We start from the raw sequence: 18,565 nt of genomic DNA, 5'->3' as shown, positions 1-18,565 counted from the left end.
AGACACAGACAAGTGTTACGTGTTAAGTTAATTTTGCAAATTTGTGTGCTTACATAACTATATCTAATTCACTGTGCAACCAATACCCTTGGCTATTACAACAGTATTTTGCTGCCATTCATACAAGTGCTGAAGAATGTGGTTCAGCAATGTCTGATGCCTGAAACATGTCATTATTAGGATAAACGATTGTGATTCATTGCAGTGGTGTGAACACATATCACCACCAAGTGTTGTAGTTTTCTTTGTGTTCACTGCACTGCAAGCAGTGTTGCTTATATATCGAAATCCCTGGAAGCATGCATGTAGAAACAAGTGAGAAGACAACACTTTTGCAAGATCAAAATCAATAAATATTTTTATTGAAGTGCTAGGACAAGAAAATTCCAACATGAGGTGCAGGATGCAAATTACAACCAGATATCCCTATTAACTGAATGGATTCTTGAATGCAATTGTGAAAGGCAGCAATGGTGTCCATGTCTCTTTGCCTGTTTGTCCTCTGAAATGCATTACAGTGGGATTAATTAGCATGGAAAGTTCTGTTTATTTCGGTATGCATACATTTACCTGTCTTGTGATAGTGCACAATGCTGTCAGCCAGAAAATTTGTCTAGAACATGTTTGTATGCAAGCTCTACTCTAACAGCAATTTTTTAATTGCCAGTAGCATGCAGCCATGGACCTGGGTGAAAATAAAACATACAAGTGAGAAACATGACAAGGCATTCAGGTAAAAGCTCTGTTGGTCCGCGGGTGCAAGCACCACTCTTACGAAGCACCATGGCATTATAAAACACCTCGTGTCTGAGCACTCCTTCCTTTGATTGAAGCAATTCTGTTTTTTTGTTAGCTCATAGCTCAGGTGCTTGGTTAGAGCCTCCCTATCCGCCACCTGGGAGACGCGCTCTCTAGCAGTCAGGCTCTGCCGAGAGAAAAAATGTTGTCTGGCTCTGCCAGATGCAGCGCACGATGTGCGAGATGCTGCGCTGAAAGAAAAAGTATACTTACCTGCAGCACACATGACCAGCGTGTTAGTGGTGCACAATGATGGGCTGGAAGGAAAAGTACTTACCTGCAGCATATATGGCCAGCTTGGAGGTGTTTCTCGCGCTCTAACGCACACACCAACCAACTGGTACCATACAGCTGCAAACTTCACCTACAGCTAGGTAAGATCATACAGGAAGCACAAGGACTTTTACAAATGTAGTGGCGGTGATTTCGGCAGAGATGAAAGGCTCAGTCAGTCTAAGGCAGTGCTCTTCTCAGAAGTAGGAATTCACACTTATTCCAAGTACGTGCTAGTTTTCTGGGTTAAAAAAAAAAATGTAATTTGAAGTTAAATTTTCATGCTTGCTTGTGCATTTCCTGCTTCACATTATCTTCATAGATCTGTGCAGAAGAGTGGCATAGGGGTTCCATTCCACTTTTCAAAGATATTCATGTCCTGAAGATGTAATTATAAGAGTATCTTCGGTGGTGCTGTCGAGGATTTGCCTTTTGATACTCTCTTTCTGAAGCTCAGTTGGCTTAGAAAAACCTAAGCTGGACAACCTAGGTTTCTTAGTAGTATGAAACCTCAGTTGATGCCCAGCTTTCTTGTTGGCTGGCTCCCTTGAGTTGTGGGACTTTTGTTGCTTGTTAGTTTCTTCGTAGATCTTCAGCACAGGGTCCAAAAGCTTGTACGCTTTGTTGTGCACTTCTTGAGAAATTTCTTCTTTCACTGTATATTCCTTGATTACTTGCATCTTGGCCACAACCAACTCTGAGTTTGCCACGCTTGTTGAGGCTTCTGCTGCCTGAACACTTTCCAAGATGTGGAAAGCCTCACTTATCTTCGAAGTTGACAACACTCCTAGAGCAGTTTCAGGGATTTTCACAGCTGCTATTTCTGGTGTGCTAGCTATGACCACACCATGAATGTGTTTGCAAACTATCATGGACATCAGATGATCATAGCAAGTGCATGCATAGCTATGCACACACACCATGCACACACTGCATGCAAGAGGGCAGCAAGCACCATCTTTCACCTTTGAGACTTTGTATGCGAGGCCTTTTGTGGACTGGGATTGCACAGTCCATGTTCGATCTTCATTCCTCTCTATAGATGCTGGGCTTGCCATGGCAGTTCGATGGCTCTTCTCAATTCGACTCATCTTGCAGGTTCTCTTTTCTTTTGTGATGTGGCTTATCCTCTTCATAAGAAAATGGTATGTCATGTCCATCAGTGCCGAGATGAGCTTGTCGACACGGTGATTCTTCTTGCCTTCCAGAAAATTATGCTTTAAAGTCCTGTGCATTCTTTCAAGATGCATGTTTGTATTGATCCCGAGGCCAGTTCGAAAACTGTAGGCCCACATTTCTGGGCGGTAAGCATAGTTTGCTTTAAAATACTGCATGAACTCCTGCAGCCTGGGGTCGTTGTTGGCCAAAAATGGCTCAAGAAGCTCAGTCAACTCATTCTTGTCAAGGGATTCTAGCAGTGTGCGAACTGTCCGGTAAATCTCAGCTCCAAGTTCTCTTCCTTTGACTTTCTCCATAATCCTTCGCCTCCAGTTTTTGTCCACATGCCATGAGCAGAGCAGTCGGTGCTGAGGTGGACCCATGACAGTTGACCAAGCCTTGAAGAACTCAGATGCATCATCTGACATAAAAATCTTAGTTGATAATGCTCCTGTGGAAGACTTCACAGATTCAAAGAAGGCTGTTAAAGTTTTTTCATTTACTGTGCTGGAGATAAAGTATGCCATAGGCAGTCCTGCTCCAAATTCATCCAGCACCAGAACAGTCACTAATTCAAACTGGTATCCTGTTGTTCCATGTGTGGAATCAACACAGACTGTTCCTGAGCCCAAAACCTTCAGAAGGTCTTCCTGTGGCTCCGTCATTAGAGCAAGAGCAAAATCCTTCGTGCTGAACGTATTTGTTGAGTCAACAGCCCCCTGCTCCTTGTACAAGCGAACAACAGGTCGGTTCTTGTTCCTCATGATTTGCACCCATGTGCTAACACTGACAGCATCACTGTCATGACATCTTTCAGGCACATTGAGATTATACTGCCGTTTGATGTTGTGTAAGGTTAAGCGATCGGTCAAATGAAGAGGAGTCAGCTTGACTGTTATTGATGCCCTTATTTTCTTCATTATAGTCTTCATGGGCACTCCTTTTGAAAGGTCACTTGCAATGATTGCTCTTTCCTGGGTGGTCATGGTGAGGTGTGCAATATCTGCATCATGCCCATAATGTGTCCTTTGGTACATCACCTTGACTTCATTCTTTTCTCTAGTAACAATCATAAAAGAAAGGCATGTCTTACCACTCTTGCAGCTTCCCTGGCTCTTCATTGCCCGTACCTTGTTCCCTCGGCTTGGCCTAGCCACTCCTGACCTGTGGCATTTATAGTACACCCTTGTACTTCCACCAGCGAGCCTTTTTTCGCCTTGAGGTGCTATGAATTTGCAGTCCTCATTCACCTCCTCTCTCGTTTTCCATTCCTGGAACTCTGTAAATTGAAAAAAAAAAAAAAAAATCAGGGCTCTGTATCACTGACAAAGTAATTTCTACACTCATCAAGCATGACTGTTTGAAAAACATTGTGCACAACACATACTATTACTTACAGTATAATGTAGTTCACATTCCTAAAACTGCATGTGTGGAATAGTTTTTTTTTTCCAGTATTGCTGAGTATCTTGCAATGTTCAGGGAAATTCTACCATGAAGGTTTAGTTGTTGCAACTAATTATTCTGCATATTTATCAATCTTGGGCTGTAAAATATTCTGTTCAAACTACCAGACTATAATTCGGCTAAAATGCCAACCACAAAGGTAGCTTTGCTAGTCCACATTTTTCCCCACAGTATTTTAACATTGGGATTTGCCCGCATTTTTTTTCAAGTGGCAGAAACCGCAGTTGACTGTGGAAGAACCTTTTTATCTGTAAAATTGCAGATTCACAGGACCAATTAAATTTGACTGTTGTGCCGCTGGCTGGACCCATAAATACTAGAGAACACTGCACCAGACAGATGCGAATTTGTGTACCGAACATTGTGACAGTTATAGTACCGAGTGCTGCCACACCTGAGGACCATTAATTATTACAGCATATACATATAGCCCCCTTATTTTTTTCACCAACGCAGAACATTCACCTTTGTGAGGACTTTTGACCTGGGATTCGTATTTATATTATGTATATATATATAGAAAAGAATTGAAGGGGAACTGAGAACCGAGGGGCTCGCTATATATAATTGAAAGGAGAGAATAGTCTACGAGCCCAAGGCGAACATTTGGACATATATTTTTTTAATGTTTTGTTGTTGGTATTGAAAATGTTCCCCTTGGACTCATAGACTGTTCGCTCCTTTGAATTATATACATATACATTATATATATATATGGTTGAAATACATGCTTGATCTAAATAGTTGCTTACATATATGCCTTACACCAATGCGTTTCTCAAATGGAGGTGGGTGTGCGAAACCCACGCCCACGATAAAAGAAATGAAAGGTCGCGCGATAGCTCTCCGGCTTTTGCTCTGGTTAGAGTGAACTAGTTCACTCTACTCTGGTCTTGCGGGGTCCACGTAGGTTCAATGTCAATGTTAACTTCTCTAAGCGCAAGAGCGCGCGCGAAAGAAGGAGATAGGGATCGAGAGATGATCGTGCGATTGTTGATACCGGCACCACTGAAACTAGCTGATAGACGGGCCTGCAATGCGTGGCGAGCGGCATGATATGTGGAGGAGTCGAATCCCTTATTGTAGCCGCGCGCTGGCATCAAATGCGCGTTGTTTAACCGATCAATTCAATCCCAATTACACAACGTGCTTCTAGTACGCAAAAGATCGCAGCACGAATACAAGATTCGCCCTGCCCTCTACCTTATAGTCTCAATACCGGTCGCAATTGATGAAGGTTCCGCACCACCTTTCCACATGGCTGAAAACCGGTGCACTAAACAAAACCGGCAATTTCACTGAAGTGCCGATCGAAAAGCGTAGACCATTGTTCTAAGTTTCTTGATATAATTTAACATCTGTGCTTGCCTTAGTTTTCCGGAATCGGCGAAAATTGGCAGTCTGCTACAGCAGAATTTTTCACCGTGGCGAGCGGAGAACTTGATTCGACAGGGTGCTCCACCTGACGAACTACGAGACCAGCCCCCAAACTGTATTCCGTCATAGTTCGCCAGGTAGCGCAGCCTGTAAAATCGGCTGCTTCGGTTGAAGAATCGAGTAAAACAGCGCTAGGGGAGACGAAACACGTGAACGACAGACAGATACATGCTCTGTCGTTCACGTGTTTCGTCTCTCCTAGCGCTTTACTCGATTCTTAAGCATGTACCAACCAGACCGTATTTGCCCTCTTCTGCTTCGGTTTATTGTCTTCACTAAGCTTTTGCCGCAAATGATAGGTTTTCCTCGATTTCGGAAAATGCAGCATAATTAGTAATGTAAAAACGTAGCCTTTCAAAAGGTACCTGTGGTCAGCGGCTGAGCCGAAATAACGCATTTTTTTTCCCAACTCGTATAAATATACGTATATGATGGGGTTGAATTCCAAGCTTCTCGAAGCGTCTGACATGGCAACAAGCGAACAAAAAATAAATGAAAATAAATAAATAAAGAAAAATATCAAATAATCGAAATTATGCTTCCTATACAAAACCGACCACAAATACAGGCAAGAACAGTGCAGCGCGGACATGAACACTATAATAATAAAAACGAGACATGAGAATTAATCAAGCTCTCAGAAAAACGGTCTATTGCGAATATATGGAAGTATTCACGCTTCCTAAAGAACAAGAACTAAAAAAAAAAAAAAAAAAAAAAATATGAGACGCGGCAATACAGTCCAGTCTGACATTAGTCTAACATTTATATATCTAAAAATGATCGAGTACATCTTAAATACAGCTTCCAGAAAACGCCTCATCAAGCTAAACGAATCGCAGAATGCCCTGCGAAATTTTGAAAGGCAGCGGATTATATACACAGCGCATATCGCCGAGAACATGGAAAAAATAAATTATGCTTACATGTATTGCGCATGCGAATTCGCCTGTACCAAAATTCAAGCCGCGAATGCTCACATCGCAAAACCGAATATATATATATATATATATATATATATATATATATATATATATATATATATATATATATGGAATCACACATGTGCTGATCAAAGAACGAGACAGAAAAAAAAATAAAAACGAAGTATGTATATAATTACTTACCTTTGTCGTTCGCGAAGGACAGTTGCCGATGTTCGGCTGGGAACTGGTGTACGTCGCTATAGTGACGAGTCAAGTTTTCCAGCGTCGAGAGCCCGCAGTTGCACTCATCACACTTCAGGACAGCTCCTTCTGCCTCCAACTTGTGAACATTTCTCTTATGCTGTAACATGTTCTTGCGCGCAGTGAAGACTTTGTTGCAGATGTCACAGCGCCGATCATGTAGCTGACGATCATCGTGATTGGAATCACGGTCAGCGTGCCGAGGATCGCTTTCACCCTGGTTGGAAATCTCTGCAGCCATTCCGACAGGAGCGGGCAGTGTGAAGCGCGCAGCGAGATGCACGCTTCTTTTAACCTCCCACGCGCGCTCTCAAAAGCACGGGGAATCCAGGGACTCTAGAGACAATCTGGGGAAAACACGTGTGTCCCCAACAAAACATGACGTCACAAAATGTCACGTGACTTGTGACGTCACACGTGACGTCTTACGTGACGTCATGCGTGACGTCACACTTTTTGACCAATCAGCGTTTCCAGCCGATCTACCCCTAAACGCTTGTCCTCTAGTTAGCATGGCGGAAGTAGACATACGACATTAGTATAGTGCTCTAGACTATTGGGCAGTGTGACGACCGGCGCCGGAGAGCGGGCCGCTTTTGCGATGACAAGAACCGACTCCCGCGAGAGGGCGCGACGTGCAACAGGGGTGCCACGTTCGCCGCTCGGCTTTTAGCGGCCGCGGGATAGCGGGGGTGCGGTTCTCTTTGAAGAGATTTTCAGACGCTACGCAATTAGTGTGATAATAATTAAGAGGCGACTTATTCCAGGTGCTTAAACTGATCCCTGCCGTTCTTTTACGTCTATCTGGAGACATTGTGCAAGCTTGGGTAGTCCTTCGGAGCAGCGCGCTATGTTTGAATCGCTATCTGAAACTGTCAACATTTCTTCCTGCGGACAGTTACAAATCGTCCAGATGAGCAATTTGTACTTAATGTTTGCAACGAAGCGTGGTGTTTTGCATTCGTTTTTCCCGTAAGGGAATAAAAGCTACTGCCCAGCAGCGCTATTAACACGCGGAGAAAAACAGTGTACATGCGAATCAAAGCTAGTGCTTCGTAAGGCCTCCTTAGGAACACTTATTTTTTACAAACCTTATTTACGAGCACCTGCTTACATTTTGCAGCTTGCGCTTATTAATACATAACAACGTTTATCTTAAATTGTCAGTAATCTGTGATATATCTCTTTAATCGGTGTTTTTTATGTGCCCTAATGACCGCTTATATAAATTACAAATACAGTGTGCGAGCAAAACACATTTATTCACTACCGTACTGATTTAAAGCACTGTGGTATTTACCGGCAAAAAAAAAATAAACAAGGTATACGCGACTCAAGCATTTATTCTTTGTTCGTGATTAACATATACGTATATCACGGACATTTGTTCGCGTGCCACTAACCAAAGGATGAACCAGCTGTTTAGATGAAAAAAAGAAAAAAACAAAAACAAAAAGTCAAGTACAGCTACGGCATTACTTCAAATAAAATGTCAAAAATTAAACCTGTCACATACGTAATACGTTCATAGTGGGCACTTGAGTGCGGACGCTTTACTGGCATCAAATGGTACAGAGCAAACAAACCAAAAAAAAGCACTGATAATTACGCGTCGAATTGGCATGTATGATGCAGTTCTTGGCGCGCACCGAGAGAAAGCGGAAAAATGCGAAAAAGATGACGAACACCTAACACGCAAGCAATTAAAATAATGCCGAAATCAAATGCGGACATAATACGTGTTTATTCTTTGAGTGTGTGGTATTAAATATGAGTAATCGACTGGATATACTTGCAACTACTGCTTACCGCACTATATTTAATCGGGCTACTTGCCGCGGGTGCTCTTTGCAGTACTAACCAGACTATAATTGTTAACAAGGTTGATAGTACACGTGAAATACTTCCAAGGGAATTTAATTATTTTCCCTTTGGAAACTCTTGTCGTGATTCACTTACTTCGCAAAGAGCGAAGCCGCAAAAACACATTAAATTTCATTGCTTCAAGTGGGAGCTTTTCTGGTGCTCCAAGTAGGTAAACTTTTTGAACCTTCACATTTTACAGGAAGATTGCAAAGTCTGAAGTGCAAAGCAGTCGAAAAGGACCGTGCATCGAGCCAAATTCTTGAGTAAATTGCGACCTAGCTTCCAACCTATAGAGCTATTTTTGTTCGTGGTGAGAAACCGTGCCGGCCTCACAACCTCTCTTTCGCAGAAGGATGATCTAGCGGAAGCGAATAAGCGTATACCCTATAGCCTCTGCGTCCTCTATTTTTCGTCATTATTTCTTTTTCAAAGCTATTCATTTTTTTTTGTATGTACATAAAACAGGACTAGAGCGATCTTCTGGAGGCAATGACTTGCATATTACCGGTGGCTTGCGTACCCTAGAATAGAAACATTTTCTTGAACAATTAGGTCATCTCTACCTCCATGCGGGGTAGTCCACATTTAATTCATTCCAACTGAATGCCGACTTCTCTTGTGGCTTCAGTGACGTACTGTAGTCGGCATAGTTGGCGTGGGAAACAACAGAATATACCATTTTGGACTGTTTTGATAATGGGGTTACTCCTGCGTGGCGTGACATGGTCCATAGGGTCACGAAGAGTCGGACGCGACTGAACGACTGAACTGAACTGAACTGTGACTAGTTTTAGTCAGCGCTCGAACACACGTGTTGTATGTTTCACTTCTTCATACATCCTGCCTCCAAACTGCCCTCTTTTCAAAACGACTACATTTCTGGACGTGAATTAGGTGCTTTAGGAATGCTAAAGCAAGCTGTACGGCGAGTGAAGTGTGCTGTGCGAGTCGTACGCCGGCCCTCTCCAAGCTGTTTTCTTCGGAGCCAACTTCTGTCATGTTACTTCCCCGAGGTGTTGCCGACGGCCAAAATGGTAAATAAATTAGGTGATTGCTAACAGTACTGAACACCGTTAACCGGCTATATTTGTAAAATCTTGTCGCGAACAGCTCGAGACGACGCGCAAGCAAACAAGAACGTACAGTCCGAGCGGTATCCGCCCCGCCGCACAGCGCGCATACGCGGGCGCTCGGACGGCTGACACACCAGTTGCTGGTGGCGCCCTCTGCGCTGCAGCGCCTCCGTCATCGCAAAAGCGGCCCCTCGCTCCCATGCACTTCGCGGCGCGGTCGACACACTGCCCAATCTTCTAGAGCACTATAACATTAGTGTAAGCACGGCCGGTCTCGAGGGAGAGCGCGTTTCTCTCTTCTCTTACGGCCTCTCCAATGGGGTCTGTTTCCACCGCCCGCCGCGCCTCGGTGGGGTCGCCACCACCCCACTGCTGCTCCTCCGCTACAGCCGTTCACGCGCAAGGGAAACGCGCGCTCGCTCTTCGCTCCGCCCGCATCGGTTGCAACCGGCAGGTCCTGATATTTCACCCCTTATGGCTTATAGGAAGAAGCCGTAATCTGCGTCCGATTTATCGTGTATGAGCAATAAAATAGTCAATAATGCGCGTGCGCGCGAGAGCGCGCGCGCCTTCGTCAGTGCTGTCGCGCACGGTCGAATGAAGTTTCGGGTGCACTTACATCAACACTTTTTGCCCCTAAATTTTTCACAAAACTATATGTACCATTTCATGCAGTGCGCCTTTGAAAGCTGTAAGCAGGTACAGTGCGACCTGACGCTAGTGCATGACAAACTGTTCGGTGGATATTCTGTCAACCGCTGCCGTTTTCGTTTAGAGCAAAAGAGGCACTGACGAAAATTCATAGCACGTCTCAGATTCAGAGTAAGGAACAAAAATTTACGCATACAGTTAAAATTTCAGTTGTCTAGTGAAGTGGGCTGTTCTAGCTTCGTTTAAAACAAATCAGTAGGTTGAAAGACAGCAGATGTATATGTAGTCTCGCGACTGACGCACACGTACACAGTCGTAGTCAGTTTAATACAGTGATAAAAAAAAACATTTAATCAAGGAAATGGGCATAAACAGATATGCATAATGGAAAAGACCAACAAGCAATAAAAAAATGTCCTTCAAAGTTAACAGATTGCACTCATTCATCAAAACGGTACATGCGGCTAGAAAATTAATGTCTCAAAATCTTTCTGGATGGTTTGTGCACATAAGGAGCTGGCCTTTCGTTCCTGTCTGTCACTTTCTTAGCATAATTGACTAGAAGGATTCTGAGAAATTTTTCACATATTAAAGAAGCGGACCTTATAGCACGGCTATTGTCAATGCCTTCCGGGCAACTCAGCAAAGGTGAGTTCTCAAGTGCTGGCTGGATTAAGATTTGAAGGACTTCAAGGACATTTGTGTGTGGTAGGTGCACGACAGCTTTTTCAAAAAAAAAAGACACAACCTTGTCCAAGAGGGCTACAAACTCTGGTTTTGGATAATGCAGTCCGCTAGAATCTTGTCCTCGCAGAATATAGTGTACATGGGGCTGCTTCTTTCGCTGGTTTCAAGAAGGATAGCACAAGCGTCACACCCGAAGTCACTGATTAACTTCACAATGTATCCAGCGACGTAAGCTAAACCAGAATACGTGACAGTGGGTAATGGGATGACAGGAGATACCATCACTTCTTTCAGTTCCTCGGTTACTGATTGCGGCAGAGCTGAAATGATTTCGTCTGTGTCGACACTAGGTGCCTAGGCGCGCAATACAGCGCGACATACAACTCCTATAGTCACCTCTGAATAAATAGCACAGAGAAAAGCTTTTATATCCATTATTGAGGAGTGTCCCTTGAGTAACAGTGGCGAATGTGTAATAAGCAAAGCATTCTACCAAAATAATGGGGCAGCGATTGCTCTCTAAGGCATTACTGCACAGATAGTTGGAACTATTAGTTCAAAAACATACTAGAAAAAGAAAGAAAATATTGCTAGGAATTAGTGCTTGAAATAGATTTCCTGTTTTTTCATGAAATAATCATGATATCATGAAAACATTTCATTAAACCAATGTTTATTTGCAAATTTAAAATAATGTTTATAATACAACATAAAACTTTGCTGGTCTATAATTTATAGCAAAATTGATAACAAAACTTAAAAGCGTTTACTCTGACGTTATACTAATACTTTATGTCATGTAAGCATTGTACAACTTACATTACATTTTTATAAAATTATTTTCGTCTTCGGTGTTACCTCGATGGTTTCTCATCTAGCGCTGAAAGATGGTTTTGCCATTGTTGCTGTTATGTTTGCCTTGAAGAAGCTTCGATGTGATCATGCTCATTCATTTTTTTTTTTGTTCATCTTCTTGTACAGGCTTGGGAAAACATTCAGATTAAAATGAACAAAAGTAGATACCATGCCTCAATACATGTCATATGCTTGTCGAACGTTTGCTGAGCGACAGTGTTTTTTAATATAAAGACTCCATTCACGTGTGTAGCACGCTGACAGGATGCCGCTGCAGCATCTACCTTCTGTAATCTTTCATTTAGGGGCTGCACTCACCACGAAACCCGCGGGCGACAGCGCGAAACTAGGCAAAAGCCACCCGCCGCCACTGAAGAAGATGCGGAGCGAACAGTGAGCAGGTCGCGCCCCTTGCGGCGGCGGAGAGCGTGACTCAAGGAGAAAAGTTCCCATTGTTCACGCGGCGATTGAGAAGGCCGTAAGAAAGAGCGCGCGCTCTCTCCCTCGAGACCAGCCGTGGTGTAAGGAACTCTATGATTGAGGGGTTTTTGGTTTTACAGTAAAAGGTACCATGTAAAAGGCGCTGCAGCGCCCCTTGCGGGAGGCGAGCCGTTTTGCTTCAGCCGTTCCGTTGGCGCGCGCCTCCGATTCTAGTTCACCACTATACTTCCGCCATGGTGACCTTGAGTGCAAGTTGTTGACGTTGCATTCCTGCTCTGCTCTTGCGGTCTACGGGAACAGTGAAAACTACGTGAAAACACCTGGGAGCCGGAGCAGAACGTCGACTGCCCAGTACTGATACCGCGGTTCAAAATTGCAAAAGCAGAAAGCCGAGTCACAGAACAGCAAGAAGACCGAGGGTGACGATAAACCACGTGGCTTCGACCTGGTCCCGGACTACATTATCGGGTCAACCGATTCTTTAGGGGAGCTGATGTTCCTCATCAAGTGGAAGAACAGTGACGAAGCGGACATGGTGCCTGCGCGAGTGGCCAACGTCCGTTGCCCGGATCGTCATTCGCTTCTACGAGGAACGCCTGGTTTGGGAGAATTGCGGAAATCGCGATGCAGAGATTTAGTGTGCGAGTAACCCCACTTCCACCGCCGCCTTGGTACATTTTTTGGCCGAACATTTCTTTTAATTCCCAACAAACCATCACGCGAGCCGTCCGGTCGACAGGCTGCATTGATCGGCGTCTCCACCGGGGAACACTCCGATGTTCTGCCTTTTCTTTTCATGTGCAGACGAAGCCTGGACCTTGTGCTGTCTTTTTCCAGCCTTGCTTAACCAAACACACGCAAGCCATCGTGCAAGTGTCAAGCCGTTTTGCAGCGCCGCGCTTCTTGGGTTGAAGTGTTTCTATAGTTACTGTGTTAGCCCGATATGTTCGGTAGAAACCGGCCGTAGCGACGTGTTTTGACGCCCCATTCCTGCCATTAACGCTGCACTTCCATTGTTTCCATTTGTCACCCCTCGTTTTCTTTCCCACGCAATCGCCTTCAGCGTTACACTCGCGTTGATCCACCTTTTACCTCGTTTTTTTTTTTTTTTTTTTTTTTTTCTGTTTCCTGAAATCATTTAGCGAAGCGTGAATGAAAGCCTTTTTTGTTCATCGAAATTGGACGTCAAGAATGCGCCAGAACTAAATAAAATCAAACGGGGTCGCAAAATGTCGCGCTTCCGAGAGTACATCGAATACTTTTTTTTTTTTTCTCATTGCTTCGTGTTGGAGGGTTTCACGGGTTTGTATTCATGTAAAATATAACTGGAAATTAAACATGTTTCACCTGCATTTGTTGCAGAGAAAAAATATCGCCACAGTCTCGTTATTTTGAGGTGTGCCTCGACCTGTCAGCTGTCAAAATAGCTGCCGTCTGTGGGCAGGTCGCAGGTCATAATATGATGTTAGGCACGCCTGTTCTATTATGGACTTTTTTTTTTGGTAAATATTGGTAACGTTTGGATTTATTGTCATATGCTAATGGTTCATATCACAACATCCTTATCCATAGCATACTTTGCTTCCTCTGATGTTTGTGGTTATTGCATTTTGAGTTATTTTAAAGGCATTGGCAGGTGCAGAAACCATGTGTTGCTCACCTTAAAATGTAACATCCTTTGCTTTTGCTTGAAGAGTGCTGATATGCACAGACAATGTAACCAATTCCTTCATTTTAAGTCTTTATTTCCTAAAGTGCGCAATGCCAAAGAGACCATTCCATTTGTTCTGGCATGCTGCTCGTGGTCCAAGTGTAAATTTAGCCTGTAAAGTTGTGCTCGGGGGAACTGCAGGAACTTGGAGAAAGAATTGTGAAGTATAAATTATTGGAGACTATAAAGCAGTTTTGCAGGTTGGGAATAAAGAGGCAGGCGTTAGTGAAAAACCTTGCAAGGTTATGCTGACGCTGAAGTTTGGGTGCTCTGAAACCCTCTTGTCATGCATTGCATGCACAAACGGGAGCAATAGAGAGTTACTTTTAGAAGACACTGAGTCAGTTGCAAGGTTAGAGCACTTAGTTAAATATATTGTTGAGCTAATCAACCCTGCCACCTGTCAGTGCAACTCCAAAGCACACTTACGAAAAAAAAAAAAAAAAAAAAAAAAAACGGTGCTGGAATCTGGCGCAGCCACCAGGCGTTACGTGCATGTTTTTGTACCTTCAAACGTTTTTCAGTTATTGCTAATGTTCGGTAATGTGATCCCACATGGCTGTTTTTCATGAAGGGAGGAGTCTTACAATCACACGACTTCATTGCAGTTAGCCTTGTCACGTCTTCAGTGAAGCCATTGCCTTGATCGAGTGATTTGTGCCATGAAATGCGTTAACTGTATGGCTTGGCACGTAGTCGGGAGTTGTTCTGTAACATCTGCATTAGTGTTGGCTGAATAACTTTGGGGCATAACAATGCACAGAAGCGTTACATTTTTTTAACAGGACTAAATTGATGTTGGAAAGACTCAAGCTAATAATATTGGCCTCTTTCTGTTTGTGGGAGGTATTGTCTCGTTCATTCCATCAGGCTTTCGTCATTCGGTTTGAGTAGCAACTGATTTCACCATGTTTGCTGAATCATGCTATTGTACATAGGAAAAAAAATACATTTTGCTTCTCCTATATGTAGTTTCATTCTCGCGGTACGCTTCACTGTGATGCTCGGACCACTTTGTGGACCTCTTTAAACATGAAGCGCTAGGTTTTATAAAGGGGCAACACCCTGCCTATGGTTTCTTTTGAGTTAGGTAGGGGTATGCGCCAAGGAAAGCGAGGCCATGCATAAGTGCGATCCAAACTGCATATTACACTGATACAATTGTGACAGTGCAACTGCTACAGGCATTTAGCAACGTCTAGCTCCCGCTAGAAGGATAGATGGCGTCGCAGCCAATGCCGCTCGCGTGGCTTGTACAACAGTGTATTTTTGTGCTGCGAATGCTGACGCTGTTAGCTGATCTAAACAATGAAATGTCAAGGTACCTGAAAAAACTAGGTATTGCCGATACATCACGAATTGCCCGTATTATAAGGTGCCCCTTATTGGTCTGTAGTGTATAATATTCACTGCTGCCCGCCACGGTTGTTCAGTGGTTAGTACACTCAACTGCTGGTCCTGATCGAGAATGTAAGTTCAATTCCACCCACGTTTCGATACAAGTGAAATTCAGGGCGCCCATGTACTGTTGTATATTCATGCATGTCAAAGAGCCCGAGGTGGTTGAAACCTCCAGAGTTGTTCAATACGGCATGCCTCCTAGTCGATGTCGCTTTGGTATGTTAAACCCTGTATATCAAAGCAAGCATAGTACTCAGAAATGTAGCGCAACAAACAGAATCACACGAGAGGAAACACAACACAGGCGCACTTCTCTTGTGATTGCGTTCGTTGCGCCACATTTCTGGGTACTATGCAGCACCAATTCTCGCCCCTAGACCTCTCCCTCGAGTAAACAACGTGACGTCACGGAACGCGCGCAACGCACGTGCGGCGACTGCAGCGCTCTTCGATGCAGCGGCGATGGGCAAAATCCGTCGTTTTTCTCGGCCGCGGCCGTACCATAGAGAAAGAGATTGGTCGTACTGAAATGCAACGGCGCGCGCTTGTGTCTCGATTAATTCTTACGTCGTGGTCTCGACCAAGGCCCATTCCTTGTCTCGACTAGCCTCCAATGCGTTCCTGTGTATTCCAAACCGATGGAGCTGCCTGAGTACGCGCCTGAAATCGCTCGCCGGCGGTATGTTGAAAAGTTAGTAGTTGACGGGGACCAATACCCTGACCCCTTCCTATTGAAGGATGTTCGTTTTGGTGACATATGCGTGTATCTTGTTCAGACGCCCGGCCCTAGCTACGCCACGGATAGCTTGAAGTCCTATCGCTCGTTGAAGGCTTACGTTCTTGCAGCGGAAGGGCATGTGCGCCAAGTTTTCATTGCCGACGCTGGCTTAAAGTGCCGCTTTTTAAAAGCTGAAGTGGCACCGTCGCAGAGGACCACCGGCAAGCTATATGAAGCCTGGACGCTTTTGTTTTGCACAAGGACGGAATCGTACAGGCGGCTCACTGCACATGCATGGCCGGGTAAGCTGTGTTCGGTGCGACCATGTCCATAGACCTTGGTGTGACGTCGAGCAATAGCGTTTGGCTGTGGCTAAAGGTACGTCGGACGGACCCGATCAATGGTCTTAAAGGTACGTCCGACGGACCCGGTGCGTTTTTCTTCGGGATACGGCGGACGGACCCGATCAGGTGTTTACGTCGTCGGGAAAGCCGGACGGATCCGGGAGGTGTACGGAGGACGGACCCGATCGGTGGGGTTCATCCGACGGACGTCCCATCGCATTTTTCTCCGATATGGGCCTTGGGATCTGTCGGGAAAGCCGGACGGATCAGAGATCCCCAGACAACTTGGCAGCCATGTGTAGCCAAATCAAAGTTGGTACGAGGTGCAAGGTCAATGCATGGTAGAAGAACTGGTAGCGTAACTCCCATAGAAGCCTGCGTGTCGACTCTGAGCGAGGCTTTAGTTTCCCAGCGCCCCCTGCGAACTGTGAGGCACAACAAACACGTGACGTTGCTTGTGACGTCACAGGGACGTGATTTTGGCGGGAATTTGATCGTATTTTTACTTGTAAACGAAAAACAAGGACAACGACGACGGAGGCAGAACGATGCTCAGATAAGGCAGAAAAATGGACACCGTAACTGTTCAGCCAACTTGACATGGATTTCTACAGTCAAGTTTTACGTTAACTGAAATGTTACGGCATCTTTAACCACCTTATCATAGCATCGTTCTGCCTCCGTCGTCGTTAGCCTAGTCTTTCGTCGCGCGTCATGTAAACGCATTCTGGGGCTTCGGCAAGCACATGGATAGAATCACATGGCTTGAGGCATTTCACTAAGGGCATAAATGAGTGAAGCTGTGCTGCATAGAAAGCCAGGCTTTATTAATTCACGATTACTTACATGGACGATTCACGACAATGAAATCTTTAAGTGTAGGAAAGCGACCACCGCTCATTCGTCACGGTCTTCATGAAATCCTCGTGATAACAAAATGGCCTGAGCGTAGGTCTCCAAACGAGACGCGGTGAGATTATAAAGGGGTAAAAAATCTTGCTAACAAAGTACATATCAGTGTCAAAGAACAACAAAAACAAACGAACGGAATAACTAACGCTAGCGCTAGAACGCCAACCTGTAAGAGCTTAGGTAAGGAATTCAAATTGGGATTACTAGTATTTAGAAGTTAATGCGGCTGAGAAGTCAAAATATCTACGATATAGCTTTTCTCCAATAAATCTCGCCCTGTTCACGATTCCATTATTTTACTCGCGCTTCATTTGCCACTGAGAGGAGTCAATGTGAGGTTACAAATTTACAACTTAAGCATTTAACATGTTCATGAGAAAGATCCCATTGCCAATAGGAACATCTCTGTAATAACAGCTAAAGCACGTTCAGCGAACGTTGGTGCGGTAATACGACGCAGTAAGCAAAATACGCAGCAAAGGGAGCGGAACGGAAGGCTTTGAGCAATGCGACACGCATCTTGGGGGCAATAAAATCTCACCTTCGCCGTTCAATTAAAACATGCAGCGATACGCCGCTCATGCAGACGTGTATCCGTAAAACAATTAAGCCACCACTTTTGCGACATGCCTGGGAGGCCGAGCCGAACCGCCGAGCTGTGACGCAGCATTGTCCCATCGTCCGGAAATGCGCACATGCAGCGGCAATCAGTTTCTCATCGAGCACACACAGTCTTCGCCTTGCTGTAAAGCTCTACCACAACCAGCATAATAAAATACTGACTGTTTGTTACAGATAACCCACTCTGTGCGCAGCGCGCAACGATGAACGTTGAACCGGGGCCGATGACGCACCCATCCCGCGGATGAAAAAAGCCGCCATGTCTGAGCTTTGGGCAACTACGCAGCGGATAATAAGTGGCCGAGAGAGGCCGCTAGAAACAAGTTAAAATATTATTTAAAATGTGACACGTTTTTTCTTACGAAAGAAACAAAAACTGCATTCATTCCTGAGTGAGAATATTATGTTTACTTTCTAGTTCTTTGGAGTTCTGGCAGATCTTTTTTTCTGTGCGCTAGTAATTTGCCTCACAGTTCGCAGGAGCCCTCATCATCGAGTTGATGCCGCTGGCAGTAGGCAGCTGCACGCGTTTTCTTCCAAGTTGCGCGACCAGTTGTACATTATGTACAACTGGTCGCGCAACTTGGAAGAAAACGCGTGCAGCTGCCTACTGCCAGCGGCATCAACTCGATGATGAGGGCTCCTGCGAACTGTGAGGCAAATTACTAGCGCACAGAAAATAAGATCTGCCAGAACTCCAAAGAACTAGAAAGTAAACATAATATTCGCGCTCAGGAATGAATGCAGTTTTTGTTTCTTGCGTAAGAAAAAACGTGTCACATTTTTAATAATATTTTAACTTGTTTCTAACGGCATCTCTCGGCCACTTATTATCCGCTGCGTAGTTGCCCAAAGCTCAGATATGGTTCAGAAAGCTTATTTTATCCGCGGAATGGGTGCGTCGTCGGCCCCGGGTCAACGTTCATCGTTGCGTGCTGCGTACAGAGTGGGTTATCTGTAACAAA

The 18,565-nt window shown here is 44.6% G+C and overlaps 1 protein-coding gene across 2 annotated transcripts; it reads right to left on the bottom strand.

Annotated features, from left to right (window-relative positions):
* Positions 1 to 691: 691 nt before the first annotated feature.
* LOC146183571 (uncharacterized) lies at positions 692 to 6,566 on the bottom strand. Of its 2 annotated transcripts, none has more exons than XM_084609152.1 (2): positions 6,261 to 6,566; positions 692 to 3,508 (listed from the first exon to the last, which is right to left on the bottom strand). In XM_084609152.1, exons 1-2 carry the CDS (start codon positions 6,559 to 6,561, stop codon positions 1,434 to 1,436), a joined length of 2,376 nt encoding a protein of 791 aa, XP_084465278.1. In that variant the 5' UTR covers positions 6,562 to 6,566; the 3' UTR covers positions 692 to 1,433. The 2 variants fall into 2 exon arrangements, with proteins under 2 accessions (XP_084465278.1, XP_084465279.1); XM_084609153.1 differs by lacking the exon at positions 6,261 to 6,566 and adding an exon at positions 5,065 to 5,234.
* Between the last annotated feature and the right edge of the window lie 11,999 nt (positions 6,567 to 18,565).

This window comes from Amblyomma maculatum, chromosome 7 (genome assembly GCF_055883805.1).
Source record: "Amblyomma maculatum isolate TAMU_Amacu chromosome 7, ASM5588380v1, whole genome shotgun sequence".
In the NCBI taxonomy this organism is placed as follows: domain Eukaryota; kingdom Metazoa; phylum Arthropoda; class Arachnida; order Ixodida; family Ixodidae; genus Amblyomma; species Amblyomma maculatum.
The sequence above is the reverse complement of the archived record's forward strand: the minus strand, read 5'-3'. Positions and strand labels throughout refer to the sequence as shown.